Source organism: Haliotis rubra, unplaced genomic scaffold (assembly GCF_003918875.1).
Source record: "Haliotis rubra isolate DU_JTF1 unplaced genomic scaffold, ASM391887v1 Scf764, whole genome shotgun sequence".
Classification (NCBI taxonomy): Eukaryota; Metazoa; Mollusca; class Gastropoda; order Lepetellida; family Haliotidae; genus Haliotis; species Haliotis rubra.
Genome location: NW_025767484.1, coordinates 496,368 through 510,838, shown reverse-complemented (window position 1 = coordinate 510,838; position 14,471 = coordinate 496,368). Strand labels below are relative to the sequence as shown.

At 42.8% G+C, this 14,471-nt stretch overlaps 1 protein-coding gene across 1 annotated transcript; it reads left to right on the top strand.

Moving 5' to 3' along the window:
* The first annotated feature begins 7,494 nt into the window (after positions 1-7,494).
* Positions 7,495-9,362, top strand: LOC124260460 (transient receptor potential cation channel subfamily V member 5-like). The gene is made up of 3 exons (XM_046694786.1): positions 7,495-7,687; positions 7,774-8,381; positions 8,787-9,362. The coding sequence occupies exons 1-3, from the start codon at positions 7,495-7,497 to the stop codon at positions 9,360-9,362; spliced, it is 1,377 nt and encodes a 458-aa protein (XP_046550742.1).
* Positions 9,363-14,471: the final 5,109 nt, after the last annotated feature.

The window sequence follows — 14,471 nt, the reverse complement described above, 5'->3', positions numbered from 1 at the left end:
GGAGGTATAGAAAGCTATAACGTATGGCAACATGGAGAGTGGTGGGATGTATAGAAGGCTTCAACGTATGGTACCATGCAGAGCGGTGGGAGGTATAGAAGGCTATAACGTATGGTACCATACAGAGCGGTGGGAGGTATACAAGGCTATAACGTATGGTATCATGCTGAGCGGTGGGAGTATAGAAGGCTACAACGTATGGTATCATGCTGAGCGGTGGGAAGTACAGAAGGCTACAACGTTTGGTACCATGCAGAGCTGTGGAAGGTTTTGAAAGCTACAATGTATGGCACCATGCAGGCGAAGGGAGGTATGCAAGGGTACAACGTTTGGTACCATGCAGAGCGGTGGAAGGTATAGAAGGCTACAATATATGGCACCATGCAGTCCGGTAGGAGGTATGCAAGGTTATAACGTAAGGTAGCAAGCAGAGCAGTGGGAGGTATACAAACCTGCTACATATGGTACCATGCAGAGCTGGAATGTATACAAGGCTACATAATATGGTACCATGCAGAGCGTTAGGCGGTATAGAAGGCTGTAACGTATCGTAACATGGAGAGCAGTGGAAGGTATATACGGCTATAACGTACTGTACCATGCACGGCAGTGGAAGTATACAAGGATATAACGTATTGAACCATGCATAACGGTAGGAGGTATGCAAGGCTATAATGTAAGGTACCATGCAGAACGCTGGAAGGTATACAAGGCTACAACGTATGGTGCCATATGGGAGTACCTATGGTAAGCATGCAAAGGCACTAACGTATGGCACGATGCAGAGCGGGGAAGGTATTCAAGGCTATCGCGCATGATACCACGCTGAACGGTGGGAAGCATACAAAGCCATAACATATGGTACCATACAGATCGGAGGAAGGTATACACAGCTATAACGTATGGTATCATGCACTGCGGTGGGAGGTTTTCAAGGCTATAACTTAATGTACCATGCACGGTAGTGGAAGTATACAAGGCTATAACGTATGGTACAAAGCAAAGCGGTGAAAGGTATGCAAATCTAAAACGTATGGTACCATGCAGAGCGGTGGGAGGGTATAGAAGGCTCTAACGTATAGTACCTTGCAGAGCGGTAGGAGGTATGCACGGCTATTACGCATGGTACCATGCAGGCGGTGGGAGATATACAAGGCTATAACCTATTGTACCATGCACGGCAGTGAAAGTATACATGGCTGTAGTGTATGGTACCATGAAGGAGGTAGGTATGGAAACAAGGCCACAACTTATGGTACCATGCAGAGCGGTGGGATGTATTCAAGCCTATACCGTATGGTTCCATACAGCAGATCAGTGGGAGGTATAGAAGGTGATAACGTATTGTACCAAGCAGACCGATGGGAAGCATACAAGGCTATAACGTACGGTACCATGCAGAGCGGTGGAAGGTAATTAAAAGGTTATCACGTATGGTACCATGTAGAGCTGTGGGAAGTATACAAATCTATAACGTATGGAACCACGCAGAGCGGTGGGAGCATACAAAGCTATTACATTTGGTACCATGCAGGCGGTGGAAATTATACAAAGCTATAACGTATGGTATCATGCAGAGCGGTGGGGAGGTATGCAAGGCTATAATGCATGGTACCCATATAGATGGGAGGAAGGTATACAAGGCTATAACGCATGGCACTATCCAGAGCGGTGGGAGGGTATACAAGGCTATAACGCATTGTACCATGCAGAGCAGTAGCACGTATGCAATACTATAACGCATGGTGCCATGCAGGCGGTGGGAGATATAAAGGTTTATACCCGTATTGTTCCATGCACGGCAGTGGAAGTATACAAGGCTGTAACGAATAGTGCCATGAAGGACGTTGGGAGGTATACAAGGCCACAACGGATGGTACCCATCAATAGCAGTGGGAGGTATACCAGGCTATACCGTCTGGTACGATGCAGAGCGGTGGGGGTTTTCAAGGCTATAACGTATGGTACCATGCAGAGCGGTGGGGGTATTCAAGGCTATAACGTATGGTACCATGCAGAGTGGTTGGAGCTATAGAAGCTTTAACGTATGGTGCCATGCGCAGAGTGGTTGGAGGTATAGAAGCTATAACGTATGGTACCATGCAGAGTGGTGGGAGGTATAGAAGGCAACAAAGTATGGTACCAAGCAAAGGGTTTGAGGTATAGAAGCTATATCGTATGGTACCATGCAGAGTGGCGGGAGGTATAGAAGAATATAACGTATGGTACCATGCAGAGCGATGGGAGGTATATAAGACTGTGACGTATGGTACCATGCAGAGCGGTGGGGGTATAGAAGGCTATAACGTATTGTACCATGCAGAGTGGTGGGAGGTATAGAAGGCTATAATGTATGTTACCATGTAGAGCGATGGGACGTATAGAAGGCTACAACGTATGGTACCATGCAGAGCGGTGGGAGGTATAGAAGGCTATAATGTATGTTACGATGCAGGCGGTGGGAGATATAGAAGGCAATAACGTATGGTACTATGCAGACTGGTGTGAGAATTATACAAGGGTATATCAGTATAGTACCATACATATGGCGATTAGGTATAAAAGGTTTAACGCATTTATTATTGCCATGGAAGAAGCGTTGGGGAGGTATAGAAGGCTATAACGTATGGTACTATGAAGAGTGGTGGGGAGGTATAGAAGGCTATAGGGTATGGTACCATGCAGAGTGGTTGGAGGTATGGAAGGCTATAAGGTATGGTACAATGCAGAGCGGTGTGAGGTATAGAAGGCTATAAGGTATGGTACAACGCAGAGCGGTGTCAGGTATAGAAGGGTTATAACGTATGGTACCATGCAGAGCGGTTGAAGGTATAGAAGGCTTTAATGTATGGTACTATGCTGAGTGGTGGGAGGTATAGAAGGCTATAACGTATGGTGCCATGCAGAACGGTGGGAGAGGAGATAATGAAGGCTATAATGGGAGATATAGGGGCTACTATGGTACCATGCAAGCAGCGGTGGGAGATATAGACAGGAAGCTAGATATGGGTACCTTGTGAGAAGTAAGGTTTTAATGGTATGGTACCATGCAGAGCGGTGGAAGGTATAGAAGGCTATAACGTATGGTACCATGCAGAGTGGTGGAAGGTAGACAGACAGACAGACAGACAGACCGACAGACAGACAGACAGACAGACAGGGTTTATTTATATGTGGGCCATGAGGCCAATAGTACAAAATGACAACTTAGATTAAATTTTTGCAGAGCGCATGGACATGATTTTGTTTACAAAAATTGCTTGACGGAGTATTATGTTATGGTTCTGGATGTATTTAGAAGATGTACAAATTTTATTTATTTGGGTTCATAATATAGATACTTGGTATCTAGTGAGTTCTTACCGCTGCATATAAAAGGACATTTCATTAACACATGATACTCATCTTCTGGTACATTTTACAATAATCGCACATAGCTACACTAATGTCATTGTCTTTAGATCTTCTGTACGAAACTATTTTCAAATTGGTGGAGCCGCATCTGAATTTTGTTAAGACTCTGCGCAGATGTAACGAAGAGAGTACGGTCAAATACAATTCAGGAACAATATCAGATTTAAAGGCAGAATAAATATGTAATGATTTTGAGTGTCTTATATCTTGTGTCCATTCTTTATAGTAAATATCTTTACAACGTTGTTTGAAAAGATTTAAAACAATTCAGAGTTTCCCACATTTTGATATATCCATACATAAGCAAATCCATGTTGAAATAATATTGATCTTACTGCTGAAGCCCAGTTAATATCTCCATTGTCGTCTAAACGTTTCAGCATATCATACGAGCGACGTGGGTAACGTGTGTCTGGTTGCCGAAGCAGACGTATCCAGAACGAAACAACTCGTGTCATATAATTTACATGTAAAGGGTATCTACCGCATTCTGCCTTGTTCGATGTGCGATAGCCAACGTTTAAAACGTTTTTACATAATTTTGAATGTACTTTTTCTATTCCATGGCGGATAACAGTTCCCCAAATTTCTGCCCATATAATAATATAGGTTGTATTTTACAGTCAAAGATTTTGAAAAATATATCGAACGGAATTGTTTTATATCTGTACATACAATTTCTTAATAGGAAATAATGCTTTCTCTGCTTGCTTACACAAAACACCACAAGCTTTTGTGAATACATTTCTACAAGATAACGTTAATCCCAGATACTTATAATAGGAGACAGTTTCTAGTTTCTCTGTTCCAATTGACCATTTTCTCTTTCTGCTAATCTACCACCTTTTAAAAAACTATGACCTTTGTTTTATTTGTATTTATTGACAATCCCCATTTCGTACAATACTGTTCTAAGATATCTATCTTTTTCTGTAGGTTCACAACGCTGTTCCAAATATAGCGACATCGTCCGCAAACAGAAGAATTGACAGTGCATTTATAGTCTCATCAATAAAAGCGCCACTATAGTCGCTGTTTATGATGTCGTTAACTAGTTCATCAATGTACATATTAAATAGGACTGGAGATAAGATACAACCTTGTCGTACTCCAGTCGCTGGGTTAAATATTTCAGTCATACTGTGCTTCGTACATCTAAGAGCTGCTCTTGCATGAGTATACATTGAACGTAAAACAGTGCTAATTTTACCATGTAGACCATTGTTGAGAAGTATATATAGGAGCTTGTTTCTGTCAACGGTATCAAAAGCTTTTTAAAATCAACAAAAATACAGTAAAATTTTCCACGTTTTTTCCTTATGTACTTGTGGATAATCGAATTTAGAACAAATATTTGGTCAATAGTACTGTAGTCTTCTCTAAACCCTGCTTGCGACTCGGAAATGATATCCTGTGTTGAAGCCCAAAGTTTTATACGTGTATCTAGAATACTTGTGAATACTTTGCTAATTATATCAAGTAGAGCAATACCCCTGTAGTTATTGGGATCCTCTCTATCCCCAGCTTTATATAACGGAACGATAAGACCAAGGTTCCAAGAGTCTGGAAAATTACCAGTGTTGAAAATCTCGTTGAAAAGACTTTGGTAGAAAGGTAATAATATCAAACAAGTTTCCTTAATTGCCTCCGTCGGAATACCATCAGCCCCAGGAGATTTACCATTTTTCAGATTCTTAACTGCATTCAAGATTTCATCATTTGAGATCTCGTCACCCAAGATATCGTCACAGTCTCTACATTGTTCACAATTAACAACATCATGGTTTTCAAGAAATGTTCGTACATGTATATCAAACTGTGTGCAATCTGTTTGAGGGTCAAAGAGGTTACTAAAGTGCTTGTAGCAGTTATCTGGAGTGATGTTTGTATGTGTGCTGGCAGTGTTACAGTACTTTTGATTGACTTCCAGAACTCTTTGCATGATTTACCTTTTGCTGCGTTTACAATTTCCTCCGCTATATTCAATATATAACAAGTTTTATGGATAACAACTTCTTTATTTTCGTGAGTGCGACGTTTCGATACAGATTCTTGTACCGTTGTCAAGCAAGAGTGATACATGAAGTGTAGGAGCTGCATATATATACTGTATATAACAATGAAACAACATAATAGACAAAGGAAACAACATAATTGCCATGATTGGCTAAGCAGTAAGCTGATGAAGCCAGTAAGTACATAAAGGATAGTGAATGGAAGCCAGAGATGTAGTTACAATGAGATGTTTATACAATGGATGCGATGTTTATACAATAGACTGGGCTTGGTGGAGGAGTGGATCATAAGCAGATGGAAATGAAGTATCCTTGGTCACGGTTGATGGTAGGCTTGTGGCGTTTGATGTGAATGGCTTCTGTGAGCTTGCGTTTAGTGAAGTCCGTTTGGTTGCTGGCGAGAATGGTGATGTCGGACCACTCTATTTGATGATTGGGGTTGGCTTTGATGTGTTTCTGATTATTTTGGCGATACCTTGGCACATAGTCCCGACACACAATGTCCTCAGGCCAGAAATATTCGTCATTGATCATGACGTCATAATCATTTAGTGGCAGGTTAACTTGTACAGTATATGTTTCTGATTTATCGAAGCGTGTCCGTTTCTTCATGAGGCGGACATACGTTACACGGACGTGACGTTCTTGGACATAGTGGGATATGACGCTCTTCAGTTCCTCAAAGGACTTGTCTACCTTGATGTTAGACAGAACAATCCGCTTCGTTCGAATATGCGACACACCTTCCAGAGTGTTATAGGATTTTGCTGAGAGATCGTATGGGATAGCCTTTGTTTTGTGGATTACTCACGATATTCCGTTGGATAGATTCCTTCCTTGATCCACGCGTGTCGTACTTGGTGGTCTCATTACAATCTCCATTAAATTCAAGGCCATGGGAATTCTCTGTGTATAGTTCCCATATATATTATATAAGTTGTGATTGCATGATGTCTGACTCTGAGCTTGACTTCTTGCGTCATTGCTGGAAGTTGTGATTGCATCATGTTTGGTTCTGAGCTCCATTTCTTGTATGGTATAGTATCATTACTGGAAGTTGTGACTGCATGATATCTGGCTCTGAGCTTGACATCTTGTATCATTGCTCGAAGCTGTGACTGCATGATATCTGGCTCTGAGCTTGACATCTTGTATCATTACTGGAAGTTGTGACTGGAAGATGTCTGGCTCTGAGCTTGACATCTTGTATCATTACTGGAAGTTGTGATTGCAAGATGTTTGGCTCTGAGCTTGACTTTTGTATTATTACTGGAAGCTGTGATTGCATGATGTCTATGATGTATAATAACAATACCCGACGAAAGCATCCTGTCCGATTAATGTAGACCAAGGAAGTTTCCTATGATTGAACGTTTTATTAATTTCTATTAAAGAGATCCACGACTGTATGCCAGTGTCCTCGGTCATCCTAATTGTCTGACGTGTGGATAAAGTTTTAACGGGATGTTTAATCCTTTGATATAAAAAGAAATGTCAATGGATTCGTTTTGTTTATGTTTGTTCCACCTTAGACAGTGAGTGAGTTTAGTTTTACGCCGCACTCACAAATATTTCAGCTATATGGCGGCAGTCAGTAAAAGATCGAGTCTGGACCAGACAATCCAGTGATCAACAGCATGAGCATCGATCTACGCAACTGGGATACGATGACATATGTCAACCAGGTCAGCGAGAGCTGACCACCCGATCCCTTTAGTTTTCCTCTCTTACCAGCGGGGCGGTGGGGTAGCCTAGTGGCTCGACACGCCATAGACCCGGGTTCGAATCCCCACATGGGTATAATGTGTGAAGCCCATTTCTGGTGTCCCCGCCGTGATGTTGCTGGAATATTGCTAAAAGCGGCGTAAAACCAAACTCAGTCAGTCAGTCAGTCCTCTTACCAGCATGGCCACAGAAAAATCTGTATTAGACATTTCTTCTTTCTGTAACCCTCACATGTGGGCAATATCCAATTTTCTTTCATGAACGTTAGGAAAGGGATATGACAAAACTTACCGGCTGCTGTTTGGTTTATTTCCAGAAATTACAACTCTGAACGGGAAAGATGTCACGTAAGGGAAGAGATTTCATGTCGGACTTTGTATCGGAATTAATGGACAAGACTGTGGAAGAAGAAGATTTGATTAAATCTTTAAGTCAGAATTTGGGGAAGAACAAAGAAAAGACTAAGAACAGAGACAGACTAACCAGCTACAGATTTAATGGTAGGGAGAAGAAAAGCATAAAAGACTACAAGAGTCAGATTCCGAGAGTCTGTGCTTCATATTGCCGTCAGCTGTCAGAGGAATGAAGTTGCCAAGAAATTATTTAAAATGTGATCCAGGTTTTATCAACTGTGATAGAAAGGATGAGGACTATCGTGGACAGACGCCTTTTCACATTGCCATAGCCATGGCCAATCCTTACACGGGTGATGGGCAAGATCTAGTGGAAGCCATGATTGACACACTTGAACGTAATGATATGCTCCGAGAGACGATGGAATGTAGAGTTTCCGGAAAGAAATTAAGAGGTACTATTATGTTAGGAGGGACGCCTTTGTCCATTGCTGCTTTGGATAATAATGCAACTGTAGTTGACCTTCTTCTTGGAAAAAAGGCTAATCTAATTGACACGGACAGTTGTGGGAATACAGTTTTTCACTCGATGGTCCTGTACGCATCTTTCCACCCAGAAAAAGTGCCTGATATTCTGAGTATGTTTGACAAGTTGGCAAAACACGATCAATCGAAGTACAGACAAAATGTACAACGAGAAAATGCCCGAAAACAAACTGCACTCCATCTTGCTGCTGAACTGGGTCTGGACAACGTGTTTAGTCACATCCTTGAACTGAAGGATGCATACAAGTTCTTCTTTAGTCATGACGGTGTTTTTGAGATCTACGAATGTGATATAACAGAGCTTGATAAGGCAACCTGGGATAGAGCCGTTCTGCAGAAGTCACCCTGACAACAAGAACACAGAACACAGAGCTGAAGGATTGTCTGAAGGCAAGCAGGACACATGGATTGTAAGCTATTGCAAGAATCGGGGACAAAATAAGAACCAGAGTATTTTGGAAAACATTTGCAGTTTAAAGTCAACCACGGCCTGTGCGTTTCTGAACAACTACACAGTCCGAGAAGTTTTGTTCCTGAAGTGGCAGCGGTTCTCCCGCGTCTACTACCCTTTCCTCGTTCTTCACCTGGCACTTATGAGCATCCTAACCTGGCATTTGGATCTGAAAGTTGACGCCATCATGAATCCAGACACGGCACAGAAACAAACCTTGGTGGGTTTGAGTATCTTCTCAATCGTCATAAGTCTCCTCTATATAATTCTTGAGTTCCACAGGAGTTGTATTTCTTGGCAACCCTTCCATCTAACAAAACTGCATCACAATGGAGTGTACCGATGCATTTTGTGCTATTTGGTTTTGCATTACTGATAGACGCGTCGTGGAATGTTGGAACTGTTACAAACAATTATTGTCTGGTAATAGCATTGATCCTTGGTTGGTGGTCAACAACCTTCTTCCTGCGTGGAATCAAGCCTTTGAGCTACATAACACTGATGTTACAAAAGGTCCTCTTTGGAGATATGGTAAAATTTATACCAATCATTTTAATAATGATAGTGGGATTTACAAGCGCATTGCACAGCTCGTTTGCGGAAACTCGTCCTGAGATGTTTGGTAACTTCTCTGTCAGCCTACTAACCACGTTCAGTCTGATGACTGGTCAAGGACAGTTAGAACAACTTGAAGAATCGAGCAAAGGGATCTGTCGTTGTTTTTGCTGTTTCGGTGATAGTCATCCAGATATTTCTCCTCAACATCCTCATCGCCATTATGTCCACCACATGCGAAAGTGTCGAGAATTCAAACAAGCTCTTGTGGCTTCAGAGATTGTCCATTGTCATATTCATTGAAGGGATATTACCAAAATGGCTGGAAGCCACCCATGGGGAGAGAGGGTAAGACAGATTATGGCAGTACCAGATATCTTCTCGAAATTGACCGCTTAAGAGATGAAGACTCCAATTACAACAATACCTTTGAGCAGAATGGCAATGCAAATATTACAGCAAAACTGCGCAACCTCCTGAACCAATCCAAAGTAGGGGAGATAACAACACGCCCTGACGACGGAGCGCCCCCTGTCCAGTATCTGGACATTGATATCTATGGAACGACTAAATGAACAAATAAATATAAAGGAACAGTATTGTAAACATCGTTCTGAAAAGTCACTAGCAAAGTCAAAATCAGTATCTGTGGGGAAAACCTTGATATGGCTGAACACATGCTCTGTCGGATCGTCGTCAAATAGAAGTTCTCCCAGCGATCGCGTACAGTTATTTGACTCTTACACATTCAATGTTCTGAGCCTATTACAATCTGATTGATTCCATATGTAGTATCATGGTTCTAGACCTATCATTTGTTTAGACATTTGAATCTCATTTTGCAAGTTATTTGTGAAAACGCCATGAGACATATGTTGTACTTCAGTATATTTACTTCACTAGATTCATAATGATTTCATTTAAATAATAAAACCTATGGTGGTTTCTTCAACTTAGAGTTTGAACCGGAAATTACCAATATTTGTATACTCTCCCAAAATGAAACGCATCATGAAAATAGCAATATCATGTAGCAATGAATTAAAACCTGATTCATTTTACAAAAGGTTTTGCTCTGTTTATGAGTCCTATGGTGTTGAGGTTTTGAATCCTCACAACAAAACTCACCATCCGTAAAATACCCGTATTTAACAGCATGATTCTCAATTTCGGCTCGTAGTGTCACAGAATACGCATGTGAAATGCATGTGAATGCATGTGAAAGTTGGGGATCAGATAGTCTCAATGATGGGTAGAAAGGGTTGATCGCTGTCTGTGGATTATTCACTGTATTCGAATATTGTTGACGAACGCAAAACGCCACGTTTAAGTGAAGCCATCCGTCATATCGCCATTGGTTTGCTTGAAGCGGGCCAGTCTCAACGTGCAGTTGCCTGACGCATAAATGTTCACCAAAGCACCATTTCACGGCTCTGGGAGATATCGCCGGCAGAATGCGATAGCAGATGCCCCTCGTAATGGGCGACATCGAGCGACCACTGCGGCGCAGGATCGCTACATCCGGGTACATCACCTGCGTCATCGAACAGCTACGGCGACCAGTACCGCTCGACAAATAGGAGGCTTTCTGCACAGACCGTTAGGAACAGGTTGAGAGAGGCTGGTTTACGTGCCAGAAGACCTTATTTTGGCCCTGTGCTTCGACAACATCGTCGACATCGAGTTCAATGGTGCACCAACGTTCAGGCCTGAACCTACCGAATGGGCGTAGAATCTGGTTCAGTGATGAATCACGATTTCTATTGGAACGACGCAATGCGGGTGTACAGACGTCGACGTGAACGTTTCGCCGACGCTTGCATTCCCAGGTGAACAGATTCGGCCGTGACAGTGTTATGATGTGGGAACGATCACCTGCCGTAGGAGAAGTGATTTGTTGATGGTCCAGGGCAACCCTGACAGCTCAACGGTACTGTGACGAAATCCTACGCCCACACCTCCTTCCAATCATTGATCGCCAGAGGGAGTTGTTTCAACAGGACAATGCCAGGCCCCACACAGCACGTCATACTAGAGACTTCCTCCAGAACCACAACATCAATGTGCTCCCCTGGCCCTCAAGATCACCGGACTTAAACCTGATCGAACATCTGTGGGATGCCCTGGACAGACGGGTGCAACGCCGTAACCCTCAGCCCCAGACACTTCAGCAACTCGCACAGGCACTAGGCAGGCAGAGTGGGCTGCGATTGGGCAACACGAGATTCTGAGACTTATTCGTTCGATGCCGAGGCAATGCCGTGCAGTTCTGGATGCCCACGGTGGTCACACGAGGTATTGACTTCAGCGCCACCACACGTCTCCATGTGACACTCAAACTGACTTTCCTCGAGTTGGTGCCAAAGACGGATAAGTCTGCATTCCCAGTGTGAAATTTCGCTGTATTTCATTGACTCATAAAGCCTACAAGATAATTCAAAATTTACATAAAAATACAGTTGGAAATTACTATATGAGTTTCTTTTTTTTGGGAGAGTATATATATTTGAAACAAGGGATCACAAACCATTACGCCTTCACTGTCAAATACTATATACTTATAAATACAGTGTTTTGCTAATACTTTAGGTTTTATATTCTTCTGTGGGCACAATGTGTGAAGCCCATTTCTGGTGTCCCCGCCGTGATGTTGCTGGAATATTGTTAAAAGCGGCGTAAAACCAAACTCAGTCAGTTATATTCTTATGCAGTTGAAAGAACTGAGTTATGACAATTATCACAATTATTATTGTCACTTTGGTGTTGGTTTGTACTATGCCATTTCAAAATGAATATATGTACACAAAGAATTTAATGAAGCACACCCTGTTTTTGCAATGAAAGGTTTTCAACACGTACATAAAACCTCTCGTGGTGACCCGTATAATCCTTTGACTCATTAAAACGACAACATGACTGGAATCCATGTTGATTTATGATAAAAATTGCTCATTTAAAAAAAAAAAAAAACCCACTGATTTTCATACAAAACCAGATCTCTACAAGAACGGCATTGGAATGCTTAATGTTGAATTTATTAGTGAATGTGAACATTCAAAATATTATTGTGCATGTCTTACACGATTCAAGGTCAGTAGTAACCTCCATTAGACTGTATGACAGCCTGCACTCTCCTCATAACCCTATGTCCAGCCTCCTGGTCCCTCTGAAGGGGCAGTCTACGCCATTCCCTAGTGTAAAGCAGCTTCCAGCTGGGCCAGGTTATGTACAGGATGATCCCTTCAGCTTTCTTGCACACGACGACCAATCATGTCCCAGATATGCTCCAAAGGGTTAAGATCGGGGCTCATTCAATCGTGAGATATCTCAAGGGGTGCTTAACTAAGTTCTTTCTGTATATATTATCGATAACAGCTGTAACTTCCTTGATTCCTGTAAATATGTATTTAATATCTCCTGCCTGGTCAGGTCACAAGCTCCAGTTCTGGGACTTTTCTGCCGTGTGTGGCTAGCAATAGTTCAAGTGGACAAAGCTGTGTTGAAGATACAGAAGGCTTCATTCTTTCGGGAAGAGACAAGGACACAGTGATCAGAATGCACTTAAAACTGTGATGGAATGTGGCTCCTTTGGACGTATTTCACATTTTGGAAACACAAGGACAAATTTCTCACAGTGATTGTTGCAGAGATCGGTATTGAATGAAAGTTGTCGCCATAGTGTTGACGCCTGTGGACTTTATATGACTTGTGAGCTATGTGCAAGTTCACGATGGGTATACTTTCTCCATGTAATGTTTGTACGTGAAACTTCGTTCATCGTTATGCTTGTAATGTGGTTAAGAAATCAAATATTTTTGAAAGACGTGGAATATGTTTTCAGTGTTATGGAATACGATACGATGATGTTTTCTTTTTAGATAGCTCCCAAGTGACTACATAATTGTTGATGATGCGAGGATGTTGGAAGAAGGGAAGGTGGAAGAGAGTTGTAGGGAGGGAAGAAAGGAAGGTGGAAGAGAGTTGTAGGGAGGGAAGAAAGGAAGGTGGAAGAGAGTTGTAGGGAGGGAAGAAAGGAAGGTGGAAGAGAGTTGTGGGGAGGGAAGAAAGGAAGGTGTAAGAGGAGCTGTAGGGAGAGAAGAGAAGAGGAAAGTGGAAGAGAGTTTGTAGGGAGGGGAAGAAAGGAAGGTGGAAGAGAGGTTGTAGGGAGGGAAGAAAGGAAGGTGGAGAGACAGTTGTAGGGAGGGAAGAAAGGAAGGTGGAAGACAGTTGTAGGGAGGAAGAAAGGAAGGTGGAAGAGGTAAGTGAGTTGTAAGGAGGGAGGGAAGAAAGGAAGGTGGAAGAGAGTTGTAGGGAGGGAAGAAGAAAAGGAAGGTGGAAGGGAGTTGTAGGGAGGGAAGAAAGCTGAGAGGTGGAAGAGGAGTTGGAGGAGGGGAAGAGATGGGAAGGGAAGGTGGAAGAGAGTTGTAGGGAGGAAAGAAAGTGGAGGAGAAGAGAGAGTTGTAGGGAGGGAAGAAAGGAAGGAGAGGTTGCTTAGGGAGAAAGGAAAGGTGGAAGAGAGAGGTTGGTAGGAGGAGGAAAGAGAGCCAGAGGAAGGAGTTGTGGAAGAGAAAGGAGGAAGGTGGAGAGGAGAGAAGAAAGGAAAGTGGAAGAGAGTCAGGAGAAGGAAAGGAAGGTGGAAGAGAGTTGTAGGGAGAGAAGAAAGGAAGGTGGAAGACAGCCTGTAGGGAGAGCCAAGAAAAGGAAAGGTGGAAGAGAGTTGTAGGGAGGGAAGAAAGGAAGGTGGAAGAGAGCTGTAGGGAGGAAGAGCTGTGGAAGGAAGGAAGGAACAACGGAAGGAAGGACACCAACAGCCGATAATGTGTAGATAATCACGAATGGCCCAGAAACACACAGGACACGAGAATGGACCGAGACACACGGAGGAAGAGACAGAACAAGGAAGAGACACACACCACACACACGGAGGAACAACTGAGCACGCACACAGACACAGGACAGGAAATCAACCCAGGACACACGGACACATGGAACACAGAACACCAGGAATGGAACAACCCAGAAGACACAGGAACACAAGACACACGGAGGAAACGACCAGGAAGGAACACACAGGGCCGAGTGAGGCACAAGGAAATATAAGGAAGGAGCACTGAGACACAGGCATGTAGAATCACAGAAGAACGTGGACAGACACACACACATGACAGTGGATGGCCACACACACAACCAACGTTAAAACTATACTACTATACTAACTAAACTATACATTCCCTCACTGAGATACTCAACAAACATTATACTTACCCCGAGCCGACTAGTCTTCTAGTTCTAGGCAAGGCAACGACAAGTGCCATCGTTAAACATCTTTGGTGTGACACCTACGGGGATTCGAACAACCTTCCTAGTGGTGTACTTGGTATCTAGATACAATGGAACCCCAATGACCCGTAC

Excerpts from the sequence above, each read along its gene's own strand:
- LOC124260460 (XM_046694786.1), top strand. The coding sequence starts at position 7,495 with ATGTCACGTAAGGGAAGAGATTTCATGTCGGACTTTGTATCGGAATTA. Across the intron at positions 7,688-7,773 it reads AAGCATAAAAGACTACAAGA|GTTTTATCAACTGTGATAGA; the intron begins GTCAGATTCCGA and ends AATGTGATCCAG. Across the intron at positions 8,382-8,786 it reads AGGCAACCTGGGATAGAGCC|GAGTTGTATTTCTTGGCAAC; the intron begins GTTCTGCAGAAG and ends TGAGTTCCACAG.